Source organism: Lichenostomus cassidix, chromosome 7 (assembly GCF_008360975.1).
Source record: "Lichenostomus cassidix isolate B80296 chromosome 7, HeHo_3.0, whole genome shotgun sequence".
Lineage (NCBI taxonomy): Eukaryota > Metazoa > Chordata > Aves > Passeriformes > Meliphagidae > Lichenostomus > Lichenostomus cassidix.
Genome location: NC_139488.1, coordinates 25,826,482 through 25,841,960, shown reverse-complemented (window position 1 = coordinate 25,841,960; position 15,479 = coordinate 25,826,482). Strand labels below are relative to the sequence as shown.

Below are 15,479 nucleotides of genomic sequence, written 5' to 3'. Positions count from 1 at the left end.
ATGAAATTGCTTTATTTGCTAACAGATCAGTAAGAAAAAAAACACTTATCATACAGATAATTTTACCAGTTAAAACTAAACGACTAACCCTCTCTTATGAGATCCTAGAGAGAGGGAAATACATCAGAAGCCACATGGCTGAGTTAGGGTACCTTAACCATACAGATTATTGTTTTTCTGAAGCAAAAACATAAATGCTATAGAGTCCTTCACTGTCAATACTCAGCATCCTGGACTGCACAGCTAACATGATTTTGAGAAATATAAAATGGTATGCAATGGACTGTTTTCTCACTTCTGTTGGTATGCATGGTTCTGAATGCCATCCATCCTCTAGTGTAATGGCCTTTTTTCTCCTTAGTGTTAAATGTCTACGTTCAGCAAGAGGTTTAAAACCACTTTCACTAGTGGGAACTACAGACCAGCAGCAGCTAATCCCACTAGCCATGAAGTTCTCTTCAGAGGCTGAACACCAAGGATTTTGTCTGAACAGCATATTCTCTGCAATTACAAGCTAATCATAACATTTGATGGTAATAATTTTAAAAAGAAGCCATCAGGTTATAAGTGTGCTTTGGGGTGGAGCACTATGTCCAAAGCTGACAGCTTCCTTCAAAGATTCAAGTTTGTGGAATTGTACAAAGCTGCAACAATTAAAAGATCACATTCAAATTGTTCTGGACATAGACCTTCACAAAAGTAAAGGAATATAAGTCACTACCTCCATTTTGTATGCTGACCTTGAACAATTCAGATATTTAGCTCAACAACAAGTGTCTGTGCTTCCCCTCTGCCATCCTAACCATGAAGTAATTCTGAAGTGGCCTTGAAACACAAAGCCAATTAGGTTATACATCTAACAAGTAAGACTGACATATGCAGCAGAAAAACTCACATCTCATCCCACCTGGAGATGCTGGGCTAAGTGAATACAGGTTTAAGTTACAGGGATGCAGGACAGAGAAAAAAACCCTTCCTTGCCTAAAGACTCAACTTGCAGCTACACTTGCCAGCAGGATTCAGTACTTGACTATAAAAAGTATATAAAACTGCACAGCCCACAAGTGAAAAAACTGTGCAACTGAGGTTGCTTCTGACAATGCTCTACTTTGATTTCAAAGCCTGTTACGTTTTTAGAAACACTCAAACACCAACAAACTTGGGCTTGGAAGAACCCTATATTCAAACTGATAAATACAAACAAACCCCTATTCTCCCAAAAACTTACAGTTGCAGGTCTGAGTGACAACTGATTCGAACAAAACAAAGGTACACCACTCTTGCAAGCAGACATTAACAAGGTGACTTTTGCTGATGAGAAAGCTGATGGTACTGCCAAAGGAAAACTTTCTCCTCTCTGTAGAACAATGAAGGGCCAAGAACACACTAATTTTGCCCCCTCCTCTCTCCATCATCAGCATCAAGAGCTCTGTGTGACACACCAGGCTCTGGGGTCCTACTGGACCAGTCTGCCTAGTGACAATAGGAGGTGTGAGAAGAACACGTGAAAACAAGAAAGGAAGAGACAACAGTATGGTTATGTTAGAGTGCTGGAGGTGGAATTAAACTTGAGGAGACTAAAAACCACACACCACAGAGCTTCTCCATAAAACTTAATTCACAAAAGGCAGCTTTCTGATAGCATTTTTTGTCAATATTAAGGTTTAACTTTCAGGCTGTTGCTTAAAAAAAGAGTGTAACTACTCACTGCCACTTGTGCTGAATCCATGAACCGCAATCCAAAGTAGTCGCTTTCTATAAGGTCCAGATGATACATGATCTGTTCAAACAGGAGCTGGCCTTTGGCTTTTTTCTGAAAAGATAACAGGATTTAGTACACAACAGGTAGATTTATTGCAGCATCTACCTTCTTCTAGGCATATGTTATATTCTAATTCAAAAAGTTTAGTTTCTGAAAATACAATGTGGACACCTTTTTTTCTTTCCCCCCCTCATATTTTTGGTGGCTGTTCTTCTCAAAGGCAAATGTACACCCCATAGGAAAAACAAATAATATCTGTAAAGAAATTACATAATCTCCTTTTTTTGAAAATGTCAACACTGACTTGCCTGACAGCATTAAAATGTCTTTTTGTCATTTTTCCTTTTAGGCTTTCCTTACTCACTGACATTGAATAGAACTGGAAACACAGCCAGTACAATTGCAATAACTAATGTACTGGAAAACTTTCGGAGCCAAGTACAGCAAATTGCTTATGAATTTACTACTGTTTGGTATCTAGGCAATTCACCAGTTTTGAAGCAGGTAGCAAAGCCCATTGAATTAGGAGATAGCATTCCATTAGCAAGTGGTTTTAACAACTACCAGGAAACAGCCTGGTGCAAGCAACTTGAATAAACAGCACTTAGATACCACATTTACAAAACTAAGTTCATAAAACTACTTCTAGGTGCAAAAAGCCAGCTCATATGCTCATACACAATTTATGAACAAAACAGCTCTGGCCCCAAGGAAACATCACTTTTACAGTGATGATCTAAAAAATTAAACAGCTGTTTTTAGAGAGAAGGCACATAAATAGCGCTGAGCAGTTTCTACACAACATATATTTTTCATGCTATGAGCTCCTTTATAACAATAAATGGAAAAAATAGCTTAAGAGTTTTAACACCAAAGATGCTTGAATGTAATAAAATACATTAATAAATTATAAGATCAAAGTAAAAGTCATGGTGTTGAAAAAAATTAAATGCAAAGAAATGTAGACATTATTTAGGCTTACTCTGCAAGCTGCTTAAGGGTTTCTCTTTTTCTCTAAAGCCACCATCTTGCAATCTTTTATCTTAATATTTATACATTCACAACATGAGAAATGGGCTACCTTTCTAAGCACATTTTTAGTAAGCTACTAATTAGCAGAGTCAGTACACCTCTCAAAATTCTGGGCCAGCCAAATTCTTATTTTCAGAAATAATCTGATTTAATCAGTAAGTAATATCTAAATAAGTAAAGCTGCATGCATAATTTTTGCCACCTTCCTCTATCCCGATCTTCAAATATTTAATATTCAACTTTACAATCATAATCATTGGTTTACTTGATGTATCAGTTAAATCCAATACAACATATCACAGCTCAAAGCAAAATCTCAAAAGAAGTTTGTAAACTGAGCCTGTCTAAGCAAATTCTCACAGTCATTTATTTCCAGGTACTGGGTAGAATAGAAGGAATGGAAGGCATTTGGGCCAACAGGCAACTTCACATACATCATCTACAAAACGCTGTATAATGCAAATACTAAGGTGTTAACCTCATCAAATTTGTTCAGATTAAGTGTTTTCTGTTGGCCTCAGGAAAAAAAATATTACTTGGGCAAGAGTAGATTTATTAAACACCAGCTCCTAACAGAAGCCTTAAGGCAAACCGTCTATATATGCAAACCTACACTTTTCTTCCACTAGTTGAGTCTGTAGCCTTGGTCTTGGAATATCACAGTTGATATTTTTTCTCAACACAGGATATCTTCTGCTTAAATAACAATATAATAATACAAGTTAAATCAATTCAGCAAAACCAGAAAAACACTGTATGTTGCACGACACTTTCTGCATCTTGTGTAAAACCAGTGGAAAATCTCCCCTTATTGAGCAGAACATTTTAGATCCTTCTCAATTCTTCCACAGACCATCTTTAAAAAGTGCAATTAACCAGTTACCTAAGCCAAATTCCCTGCTGGTGATAGGAGCACTTTGACTCCTGCCTGGAATACTACACATACTATTTCAAGCTACCAACAAGTGAAACTTCTATTTCTGCAGTGTCAAATTAGTTTCACCATGTGTTCACCATTTTGGAGACCTGAGCAGAGTATTCAAAGATGAATTGAACCCAGAATGACTAATGTGGGATAAAGTCCCTGAAGAAGCAGTGGAGGGGCTGTGGAAAGATTTGCAGGACTACTGGTTGTTTTCTGACTTAAATCACCAGGGCTGTCAAGATGGAATTAATTATGTACTACTTTGCATATGACTTAAAACATCAGCAGCTGTATCTGGTGCAAGTCAGCAGAAGTGTCACATGTGCTTTACTTACTGAAGTCCTTCCTCCTTAAACAAGTGGCAACCAAAAATATAAATGCCTTGTAACCAGTCAACTTTCATGAATCAAAATTAGTTTCTTTGTATTCAACAAAACTGCTATCTCAAGTGTTTTCAAAAAGCAAAGGTATGTTTTTACTACATTTCTTGTGAAGCATTGCCCTAACTTTCTCATGGCAACATTGGTTCTAACACCACCAAGCTTGTGGGTTCAAATCCTGTATAGGCCTTATACGTATGAGTTGGAGTCGATGATCCTTGTGGGTTCCTTCCAAATCAGAATGCTCTGTGATTCTGTGAAAGTGACATTTTTATCATGCTGCTACCCCACGCTTTTTTACCCCTCTCCTTTCTCTTCCTTGCAGCAAGAGCTCAGGTTACACTCAAAGGACAAATATTTTCAAACTGTTTAATGGTTACAGATGAACCACTAACAACTGCATTCGCAAGCAGTCCAGTCAGTGGCTAGTCTTCCCTTCAGGGCACAAATTAAACTCCTCAGGGATTTGCAATTCGGTAAAACAGTTTCGATTTACACAGTTTGCTATTCTCTCTAGGAAGCAACAGCAAACATCTCACAGCAGGAGAATCAACAACAGGGAAAAGTAAATCAAATATACCACATATATAGGGCAGGACATCTACTTGTTTTGCCACAGTAGATAAAAGCATCTTCTGATCACTTCAGCATGAATCACATGGCCACCACCCCCCTCCTCCCCTTTCCCCAATGAAAGGGGTGCTCCCAACTAATGACATCTCCTGCTGCTCCTAATAACTGCAATTGCTGCCTGAGTAGGTGTTACAAAGACTGGGCTTAACCCCGGCAGCCCAGCAACAAGGTTGGGTGTTCACCTCGGCCTGCTGGCTTGTCCCTTCACTGCCGGGGTAAGGTGATCCCGAGACATTCTCCTCAGCTCGGGCATCTCAGTCACTGCCTAAAACTTGAAAGGCAGCATTTACACCCTCGTCACCTGGTCTCAGAGGTGTCAGTTATTTCATGGACACACATCCATGAGGATAAGTCAGCCAGGTGCCCCAAACCTGCCTGCCTGATGTCAAAGCCACTTTCAGTACTAGAGCAGCTAGTACACACCAGCGCTGGAGAAGCAACACAGGCTCACAGCAACTGCAGAAAACTTGTGCTGGGTGAGCACCAGCGGAATAGCTCACATCTCAAGGTTTTTAATCACAGCAAAGGAGTTCTTTTTCTCTGAAACTTGAAAAAGAAACAAACAACCCAGACCAAAATACCCACCTACTAAGTTTACTAATTAAAATACATATCAGAAAAGAATACTTCTCCTTTTTATTTCTTTCTCTGTGAAGAACTGGAGGTCCCTATACAAGATGAACTTTATGAAAAATAAATGAATAGGCATTACCTTCATGGGACTTATTACCCCTTGCGTCTTTGCAGCTGTACTTTTTGTTCAGATTTCCTCAAGTGATCGTGTTACTATTTTTTGTTGACAGTATCTAAAAGTAGCTATTGTCTTCAGTAGCTACTGAGTGGCAAAAACTTCCCTTCTTGGTTTTTGTCAACTCATCAGGAGGGTTGCCATTCATATGCATACCAGTTTCCTTAGAAATACACCATTTACACACACAGAGAGAAGGTACGGATCCCTACTCAGGATTTACAGCTACCCAGTTGCTAGGGTGTCACCTACGTGTGCTTGCAGACCACAGCAGCACGGAAGCAGCAGATGAGCCCGTCCATTTTTTTAATGAAGTAAATCCCCTTCTCCCAAACCACAGGTTACAAACAACTAAGCCATGAGAAAGCTCCAACTGTGAGCTTTAAAGGAAAAAGATTTCATCTCAATATCATGCAAACAGTGTCTATAGTTAACACCATTAAGGTTTGCTGGAGAATCGGAGGGTTAAAACCCCTTATCTTTACAAAGGCAGTGTTAGAAGTACACATTATTTGTATCGCCCTGATCTTCTTACAGCTTTAAGTACTGACCTACAAATGGAGCAGCTCCTCTGCTCAAACACGGAGGATCAATCCTTCAAATAACTTTTCCAAACTCTCCAGTCAATTTTCTCATTCATCTAAAGATGCCATTCACAGCAAGACACTAGTTCTGCTTCTCTCTCTGGTTTATCCTCAGTTTTTGACAACACTGCCATACACACTTGTGAATATAAATCCCTGTGGGCCAGAAGGCTGAGGAGAATGCCTACCATCAGAGACACAGCTTATCAATTCTTCTATTTACTCAAAGTCTCACAAATACAGGAAGATAAGCATTTGGGATGAAACATTTTGTTCTTTTATTCTCTGGAGAAAGAAAAAGGCCTTTCCCAAAAATCTTCCTAATGAAGAACTGATTTCAATACACATGATAACTGTACATTCATTAGTATGCTATGTAGAAGGATTTTAATGTACTGTGCTCAGGTGTGTTGACCCTATTACATAAAACCACAAAGACTCAAAACATTCACACCTGTCAGTTTATTCTGTGGAAGTCTGTTTCATCTCCCTGAAAGTTTTTGTCATCTAACTACAAATTTGATTTAACTGATTTTTTAATTCTTTCTAATACAGCATTTATCCAAACTGCTTGTTCAGCATTTAGGTTTACAGATTAAATGCCTCCCCTCATTACATTCCCAAACATTTCAGTTTTATTTGGTGTTCCACCTGCAGGTTTCTCACAAGCACTCTGACTAAGAGCACCAGAGAGTCCCAAGCCTTTGAGCTCTTTGCAGAGGCAGTTCAGCAGGAAAGCAGGACTTCAGACAAAATTCACTGTTATGCTGTGAGTTAAGAATGCTAAACTTTCAACTAAACCAGCCTGCAGCACCAGCCCCAGAAACACTCTGGCAGCACACTGCAGGCCAAACAATGTACTCTGCAAGCAGCACAGATTGCTGCCAGCTGCTCCCTTCCTCCCTCCTTTCCAACAGTGCCAGGGCATGGAGCGTTGCACCAAGACTGAAATGCTCGCCTGCCATTGCCCCAAAGAGGCTGCACTTGGAGCAGGACTCGCTGCAGGCAGTCTGTGCTGTTCACACGTGCTGGAACAACTCAGCATCCTCTGTCTTACATTCAGTCTCACCATGCATTTCCATCTGGCTCACCCTGCACTATGGCTAGGCGCCCTCACAGCACACAGACTGCACCTCCTCTTTGGAAAACGGCTCAGGACTGATTTTGTCCAGTTTCAGTCCCCTAAAGCCCTTTCAGTAGTTTAAGCAAACACTCAAAACCATGTCAATACTTTCAGAAAGAAGACCACATGGGAAAAAAAGTTTTAATTCAAAACTTTATAGCCTTAACACACACACAAAGGCACATGTTCAAGTGTTTATGTAATTACTCCTTTTGTCAGCTGAGCTTTATTTTGAAACTTTAGAGGTCAGCCTTGAACACTCAGAGTATTCATTTTATTTGATGACTGACTTTCCAACATTTTTAGCAGTATTAGATTTTCTTGTTCATCAGCATCCATGCCACAAACATTATGTATTTCATATTTACATCTACAAATATTCACCAAGTGGCCATAAATATTCTACAAGTTTTTAATAAACCAGAGTGGATAACTGAGTAAAATCAACTATCACAATACATCTCTGATCTTGTAGTTGGATCAACACAAATCATCTCTCTTCAAACAAAAAGTCATTGGCACTCCATAATGATTTCCGCATTCAGGATAGATTTTATTTTATTTAAAATAACCACTACAAATACAGTCCTTTTAAATGTTAGTTTATACTCCAAAAGTCTAAACAGCTTAGCTCAATCCCTATTCTACACAGCTCTTGGACTGGTTTATACAAGACCTTGTTTTAATGATACTTCATTATAATAAGGACAAAACCACCTCATTTTGCAATCTCCATATCAAATTTCATGCATGTGTAAGTAAGGAATATTCCAAGATGAAAAACTATTCAGAGAGCATCCATTCTCATAATTTGTGTCTTTCATCTTATACCATTAGGAAGCTTTTAACTATAACTTAGGTTGCATGTACAGAAACTGGAATGCAATTAACACTCTATTATGCACAAGAAGACTGTGTAAATTGTGGGTTAAGCAGGGTCAGGTTTTTTACTGAAATACCCCTGACTTCCACAAAGCACAGTTCTGCTTCCATAAGACCCTATACTTACTATCTGTCTCCCTTGTAAAGCTGACCTTGTTTCCTCACAGAAAGCAAACCGAAATTTTTAAGAAGGTGCATATTCCAAGTGGACATATATTACATTACTTATGTCATTGTTCCTTCCCTCTATCTACGTTATCTTTTCTCTTTCCCAATTAGTATTACAGATAGCACAGAACTGACCAGAGCAAATAGTCAATTTTAAAATACTTTGATTTTAAAATCCTCTGGAGCTCTCTGTTACTCAAAACAGCACTTTATTTCAAATTCTTAACAAAAATTTTTGTTCCCAGTTATTTCATAAGTTATCGGTGATCCCAGACAAAAGCAGCTTTCAAGTTCTGTCCCCCTTCCTGGCAACCTGTCTTTCCTCACAAACCACGACCACCAGGAGAGCCAATATTCCAGCTGTTTAGGGGCTCACTTGACAGACCAGATTGGTATGACTCAGCTAATGGAATCTTCAGGTAATAAACCAGGGCTGTTCATGGCTTTTGAGCTTTGGGAATTCCAGAAGTGCAGCAGGGGAAGATGTAGTTTAGTTTTGCATGGGAACAGGATGGAGAGTAAGATAAGGGATGTCAGCAAAACAGAGTTTTTGTCCTCTCACCACTCATACTACTCAGCAAACATTCCACCCACGGATCTTAAACAATTGGAAGAAAAAGCATAACCTGACTTTCATCCAAGTTGAACTCAGGTTAACAGAAAAGCAGAATGTGTAATGAACAACATCAACAGCAGCATTTACCGACAACATCTATTTTATAAGCACTTTTCAAAGATACAAAATAACAAACTTCTAAATGTTTCACTAAGCATCTAAGTCTGCAAAAATGGCTGAATGCCTTTGGAGAAACAAAGTTTCAGAAGAGTGGTAACAGATGAGGAAAAAATACCAGGTCAAAACACAACTTCAAATCAGAGACGAAGCTGTGGGAAAAAACCGGACACCTTTCAATCTGCCCCAAAAGAACACTGATAACTCACATTAAGTTCATGCCTCCCATTTTGAACATACCAAGGTGTCAGTAAATAGTATACATGACACTGACATTCTTCAGTCATTAACAAAGCTGCAAAAGCAGTAGATTCTTACTAAGAATCCAGTCTATGTACTGTGTATGACTGCAGCTTTGATGAAAAGTTCAAGTCAGGCATTTTTCTAATTAAAAACAACAGAAGATATAGAAAAGCAGAAAGATTAAGTGGCTTGACAGACACCAAAGATAAGATCAGTGGACAAAAAGCAGAGTTACTGTGCAAATCCTGCCTCTGTGTTTAATAAATTAAATCTCAACTGCATCATTTACAACCTGCCCCTTCTGTCTCATCATCAATATTCATAAAATATCAGTCTTTGCTGCTTAATGACTCTGAAATGTGTGTAGCTTACACGGCAATGTTCCTTATGGTTACTCCTTATTGTTGTTTTTGCCTTTCCTTTTCTTTTGCTTTTAAATTAAACAGAAATTCAGCAATCACAGGTTTGATTGTATCAGTGATTGCAAATACACAATACTCTTCTCAGGAGCAAATTCACTGCAAGATACAGCTCAACAGCATTTTGAGCAAACTTATGCCTGGTATCACCTCTAAATGCTTCTTCACCACATTTGGGGAGGCACATGGGGAACCAGATTGGAGAATCGCTCCAGCTGGAAACTACGTAACAAAATTATACTGATTATTTTCAGCCACAGCATTTTCTTGACTTAGCTTACTGCCTGGCTGCTAAAAAACTGTTTCTTCTGCCAAGGTGTATGAGAAAACAAGGACAAACACAATAACGAAAGCAACATCTTTTCTTCCTGTGGCAGCAACAACTTATGCCACTGTAAAGTATTTGTGTAGCCATGGATTTAAAAAGGTATGGCATTCATTCCTGCCAGGACAACCCTTTCTCTGGCTGTGAACTAACCTATTTGCTAAATGATTCACTCTTAAGAAAAGCTTTGTTTTTTGTTTTTTTTTAATAAAACAATTTCACAGTGCTTAGGTAGCCAACATGATTGTGCACAACTGAACTGGCAGACAAGGGGGCACCTCTTCGAGAAAAAGAGTTCATTTAAAAGTGAATTTACTGCCAACAAAGTAACAGTAACCAGTCTTAGAAAATATCTTAGCTCAAAGAGCACAGAGATTCTCAAAGAAAGTTTTTGTAAAAGAAAAAAAAAATATATATACGCATGTATTTTTAATTTAAGCTTTACATTTCAGAAAGTGATGTTTTTTGCCAGGATTTTGTAAACCCCCCCACTTCATCCTGTCTCCCCTATGCTTTTTTCCTTTCCTTTTTAAAAGTCAACCCCAAAATATGAATGATGCAAGTGAAAAAACAAGAATAAACACTTTAGGTACTTTGAAATGAAACATTTAATTTACTTTTAATTTATTGTCTTTTAATCACTGAAGAAACTGGTATATGTCAGCCACTGACGATGCGCTGTAATTATGGCATCTGGCTATGTTGATTTAGAATATTTGGCTATTGTTACTTTTAACTTAGATGTCCAGAGTCAAGGGTCTGTATTGGCTTTTAAAGAAAAAAAAAAAAATCAAGAGTGAAGAGTTCCTTGTAGAAATAAACAGTAACTACTGCACTCTGGTCTGAGATTTATAGTCCAGGTGGCAGGTCGTGACACCTCTTCAGGTTCAATTTATGCTCCTCAAAGCCTTAGCAATGTTGTTAGAGCCGCCAGGAATTTGCCTACAGAGCCAACTCCAGCTCCAAAGATTACTGCTCCAGTTATGTAGAGACACCAATTTAAACTTGAGTACTTTTTAAGAGTTAACTCTTGCTATAAAGTGTTTGTGGGCATTCCTGGCCCCAAATCAAACATCCTAGGCACTAAGCAGCCTATGAACATTGGATATATTCATTACATTGCTTCAGAGATTTACAAATTAACTTTATTGCCCTCTATAAACGCCTATCTGTACAGTCATTTTGCAAATAAAGATGCCAAAGTGTTTCTCTAACTCCAGATTATTTGTGGTTCTGGATATCACAAGAGTTGTTTCTGCTCACTACATCAACAACACCGCTCAATCAACAAGCTGACTTCCTCACACTACCTAAACACTCCACGATTAAATAAGAAAGGGGAAAAAAGAGCTGTGTGGAGCAGCCAGTCTTGAAATGGCTTTTTTTTTTTCTTGTCAGCAGTTCCAACACCAGCACAACTGCGACTGCAGCCAAAATCCTATGGAACTAGTCGGGTCTCGCAGATCCACACCTTCCTAACTTCCTAATGCTCAGCTCTGCAAGCTCAAAACAAGTCACTAACAACTCTAGCACATGGTAATGGAAAAACAGAGCACATCACTTCTGGTGCTACTGCTCTTCCTGTTGGCCAAAACCAGGTATATAATTAGGCAAGCAGAACAGGCACGTGCGTATTAAGGAAGCCTTAGAAATGTAAAACAGTGGGTAACACCTCACTTCCAATAAAGCACCATGCTATGAGACAATCCCTGCTATATAATCTGCCCCGAGGAGGGGAAGGAAGTAGATTTTTCCTCTTCCCCTCCCAAGTTAGCATTGAAAACTGCATCCCTGACACAAAACCAAACCAAACCCAAGCCACCCCACATAGAAATTCCTGCAAGTACTTCTGCTCACCTGTCCTCTTCAACAAGTTATACCAAGAGATTCACCTTCTTTCTCAAGACAGATACCTCACTAAAAGGAAAATCCAAGTCATCCAACAGCTTACCCTCTCTAAGTTAAGCCTTGGCACAACAATTACATTCAAACATTAGGAAGTGTTCAGTGTGAAAGGCATGATGACATCTAACAAAACATTCTCAATGAATGGCAAAGTTAACTATTCTTTCAGTATCCTTTTATGAGCAGTAACTTAGTGGACATCAAGGCACAGGGTCGGCTGCCAACAGCAAAGAGCAATGCCTTTAGCTAACTTGCAAACAGCAATCCACACCAGAGTAACACAAACCATGCGTATTTCAAAACCACATGTGGATCACTCGTACCGGTAAGTCCACGCTGACATCTGTCCCGTCCAGCAGCGCTACTCGGCAGGTAATGATGGATTTGGCATCCCCAGCTGCAGGGATGTGGGTTGCAGCCCTTTGGGCCTCTCTCAGCCTTTCCTTCTCCGCATGCTTACGCATGGACCGGCGTCCCAGCGTGCGGCGGAAAAAGCTCAGCATCTTTGCTACAAAATCCAAGAGAGAAAAAGAACGGGTTAAGTTTTTAACAGAAGAAACTAAAAAAAAAAAGAAAAAAAAAATAAAAAAAAAATAGTAGCTTGCAATAAAGTTCTTAGAAAACCCCAGACTTTGATAAAGAACTGTCCGAGTCAAACAGATTTTCACTTTGATTTAAACACCCACAGTCTTTGGCTGTGAAAATCTCTGAATAGAACCCAGCTCAGACTTTTGACGGTGGTTGGGTGACTTTTTGGGACTACTTGAAAGTACGTTTAAGGAACAAACCAGCGATCGTGCAGCTCGCCTACTCTTCTCTGCAATCTCTCATTAATACAAACGCCACCGCGCGCTCCTTCGTGACGGTGATCTTCCACAGCTGGGAAGCAACTAAGCGCTACATACCACCGGCTCCTTTCCTGGCTCGCACACTCCACCTCTCCCATGGAAAACAAGCGATAAGCGACCCTTCCCGCCCCAGAGCCGCGCTCACAGCTCTCCAGGCAGGAATGGCTTAGCCAGGACCGGCGAGCGCCCCTCGGGCACGGCGCTTCGCATCGCCCCAGCAGGCACACAGCCGGAGCCGTGAGGGGAGTCAGCCCCGAGCCCGAGGGTCCAACCCAGCCGAGAGCCGGCACCGCCCGGCGCCTTGCCCGCCCGCCCGCTCCGACCCCCGCCCGCGGCGCCCCTGCCCTTACATAACGCCCCGGCCCCGCTCCGGCCACGCTCCGGCCCCGCCCGGGGGCCGCGGCGGCCTCACCTGCCGGGCTCACCTGCGGGGCGGCGGGCGCGGCACAGCCGGGGAGGCGGGAGCGTCCCCGCGGCGGCTCCTCAGGCCCGGGGGCGGGCAGGGGGCGGTGAGGGAGCCCCGGGAGGGGCGGGCCGCCGGACATGGCGGAGCGACGTGGGAGGCCCTTAAACGGGCAGCGACGCGCCGGCCATTTCCTCCCCCGCCCTCGCTCACCTGGCGGCTCCCGCGGCCGCGCTCTGCTGCTCGGCGGCGGCGCGGAGATGGAGGCGGCGGGCGGCAGATAGGAAAGAAGGGCGGCAGCCGGACGAGAGAAGGAGCGCTGTACTTCCCGCCGTGCCGGGAGCCCATCGCCCCTTTAACGGGGCGGAGTCCGGCGGAGAAGGGGCGCCCCCCTCTCGTGCCAGGTGGTTTCGCCCGGCGGAGGGGCCGCCGCGGGGGGTGGGGGGGCGCGGCGCGGACCACGTGTTGGCCGGGGGGGGGGGGCGGCAGCGCGGAGCCTGGAACGGCCGGAGGGGCCGCGGGGGGGAGCGGGGGCGATGGGGCACCCTGGGGGTTGAGCCTTCGGGACGCGCTTCAAAGTATTTCCCCAAAGTTCTGGAGTTTTTGCTAATGCGGAGTGGAGGCTTCCTCCCTTAGTTGTGACCAGCCCTCGGCTGCCCAGCGGGAACCGGAATCTTCAGGCAAACACACGCTTCAACCACTACATTTATAAGAAAATCCTATCTTTAAACACTGCCTGAAAGGGCAGTGGTAGCAGTGCATTAAAGAAAGCAGAGCGGTGTACGAACGAACACTGTTAGTATTTCCACACTGAAGTAAGGCTGCGACAACAAAGTTCAGTTTGTATTTTGAAGTCCTTCCAAGCCAGACGCACAGCCTGTGCCGCTGCTCCGCGCTGCCATCGCTTTGCTGTCGCGTCACTCCAGCCCTGGGGGACAAGCCCCCCTTCTTGGCAGCAATTACAGAGGGCTGCACTTCACTGTGGTTTTTTTATTACCTAAATATTTGTGTCCAAGCCAGTATTTGAGACGTCCAAATGAAAAAGCTCAGGAAAGGCAATATAAACTCCCTGTGCGTAGTGCCAGCTGAGGGTGACAAAGCTCTGAGTAAAGGAACTCCAGACTCCTTGAAAATCCCAGGATAACTGGGAAGCGAGGCTGGGAAAGCAGATCCTTTGGCTAAAGATAACACAGTATTTTCTATGCTCGGCTCTAAATCGCGGGGTGAGACACTCGGTCAGACCCTTCCAGGCATTGGAACCGGCATAATGAAACCCACATTAGTGCCTCAGCTCCAGTGCCTGAATAGACATCGAATTACCTTGATGTCCTTTAATGAAGCGGGGGAAAAAAACATTAAAAAACCTGCCAGGTAATTGCCCACTATTTGCTGGCGAAGCAACAGGCTGATTTTATTAAATGTCTGTTGACAAGAGCATTCTCGTACCGCAGGGAGGAGCAGGTTGAGCTTTGAGGAAAGGTGAGATTCACGTTGAGCCTGGTTATTTATTCAGGAAGGTGAATCACAACACAGGGGGGGGAATTTAGATAATTTTTTTCAGAGGAGCAGGGACTATGCTTGCTCTCGGTACCCCGTCATGAAATATCGGCGGGAGCTTGCAATAAAATTCCCAAAGAAACCATACAAAATCTTACTGTCTTTAACGTGGAAAAATAATTAATCTTGTAGGTTTGCAGGTATCTCATGAATTCTCAGTACAGATCAACTAACCAATCGTTTGCATATCAAAGATGCTTAGTTTGCAGTGGAGATCTGTCAGGTAAATGGGAGTCTCCTTGCTATTAAGTCTACACCAATTCACATTTTCCTATTAGAAGAAGAATTCTGGGGAATTCCCTGATTCTTGGACGTTGTTCCTAAATTTTCTAACCATCTTAAACTATTCCTCAAATTGAGCTTCTTTCCATTGTCATTCACAAGCTCCCATGCTGGCACCAAGATTATTTCCTTCCTGTAGTTTCAGTGACACAAAAATTTAGTTGCTCAGCTTTGCAATTTCCACTTCACACCACCCTCTTGCTACTCTTCCTGTAATTACAGTCTCCTCCTTCCTCACTATTTGCTACTCAGATACAGTCCAAGTATGTACACATTCATCTGTGTTATCTGTCACTTGTCTTATATACGGTCTTCCTATTCCAGGTCAAACAAATCTCCTCCTACTGGGATGCCTCTTCTTACTTGTGTTTTTCTCCTTGAAGTGCTTTCCCACTAGTTTATCTTTTTGTACTTCAAATCCAAACACCTTGTCCTCACTTCAAAATCCTGTATTAACCAGTGGAATTAAGAATATATGGGGGTCTCAGGCTCTCATTCCTCCTGAGATTTTTGTCTTGCCTCCTTTC

The 15,479-nt window shown here is 42.0% G+C and overlaps 1 protein-coding gene across 7 annotated transcripts in view; it reads right to left on the bottom strand.

Moving 5' to 3' along the window:
• Nucleotides 1–13,519, bottom strand: part of EPB41L5 (erythrocyte membrane protein band 4.1 like 5) — a 55,894-nt gene extending 42,375 nt beyond the window's left edge. For 2 of the 7 annotated variants that reach the window (XR_014853507.1, XM_085066892.1), the window contains exons 1-3: nt 13,123–13,299; nt 12,186–12,370; nt 1,709–1,813 (exon numbers count right to left, since the gene is read on the bottom strand). Coding sequence is in view for 6 of the 7 variants with exons in the window: in XM_085066892.1 (XP_084923018.1) it covers nt 1,709–1,813; nt 12,186–12,370; nt 13,123–13,255 (423 nt within the window). In the remaining variant the exon portion in view is untranslated. Of the gene's footprint in view, nt 1–1,708; nt 1,814–12,185; nt 12,371–12,767; nt 12,968–13,060; nt 13,300–13,326 lie in introns of those variants that run through there. The other 5 variants (XM_085066897.1, XM_085066893.1, XM_085066895.1 and 2 more) reach the window with 5 other exon arrangements.
• Between the last annotated feature and the right edge of the window lie 1,960 nt (nt 13,520–15,479).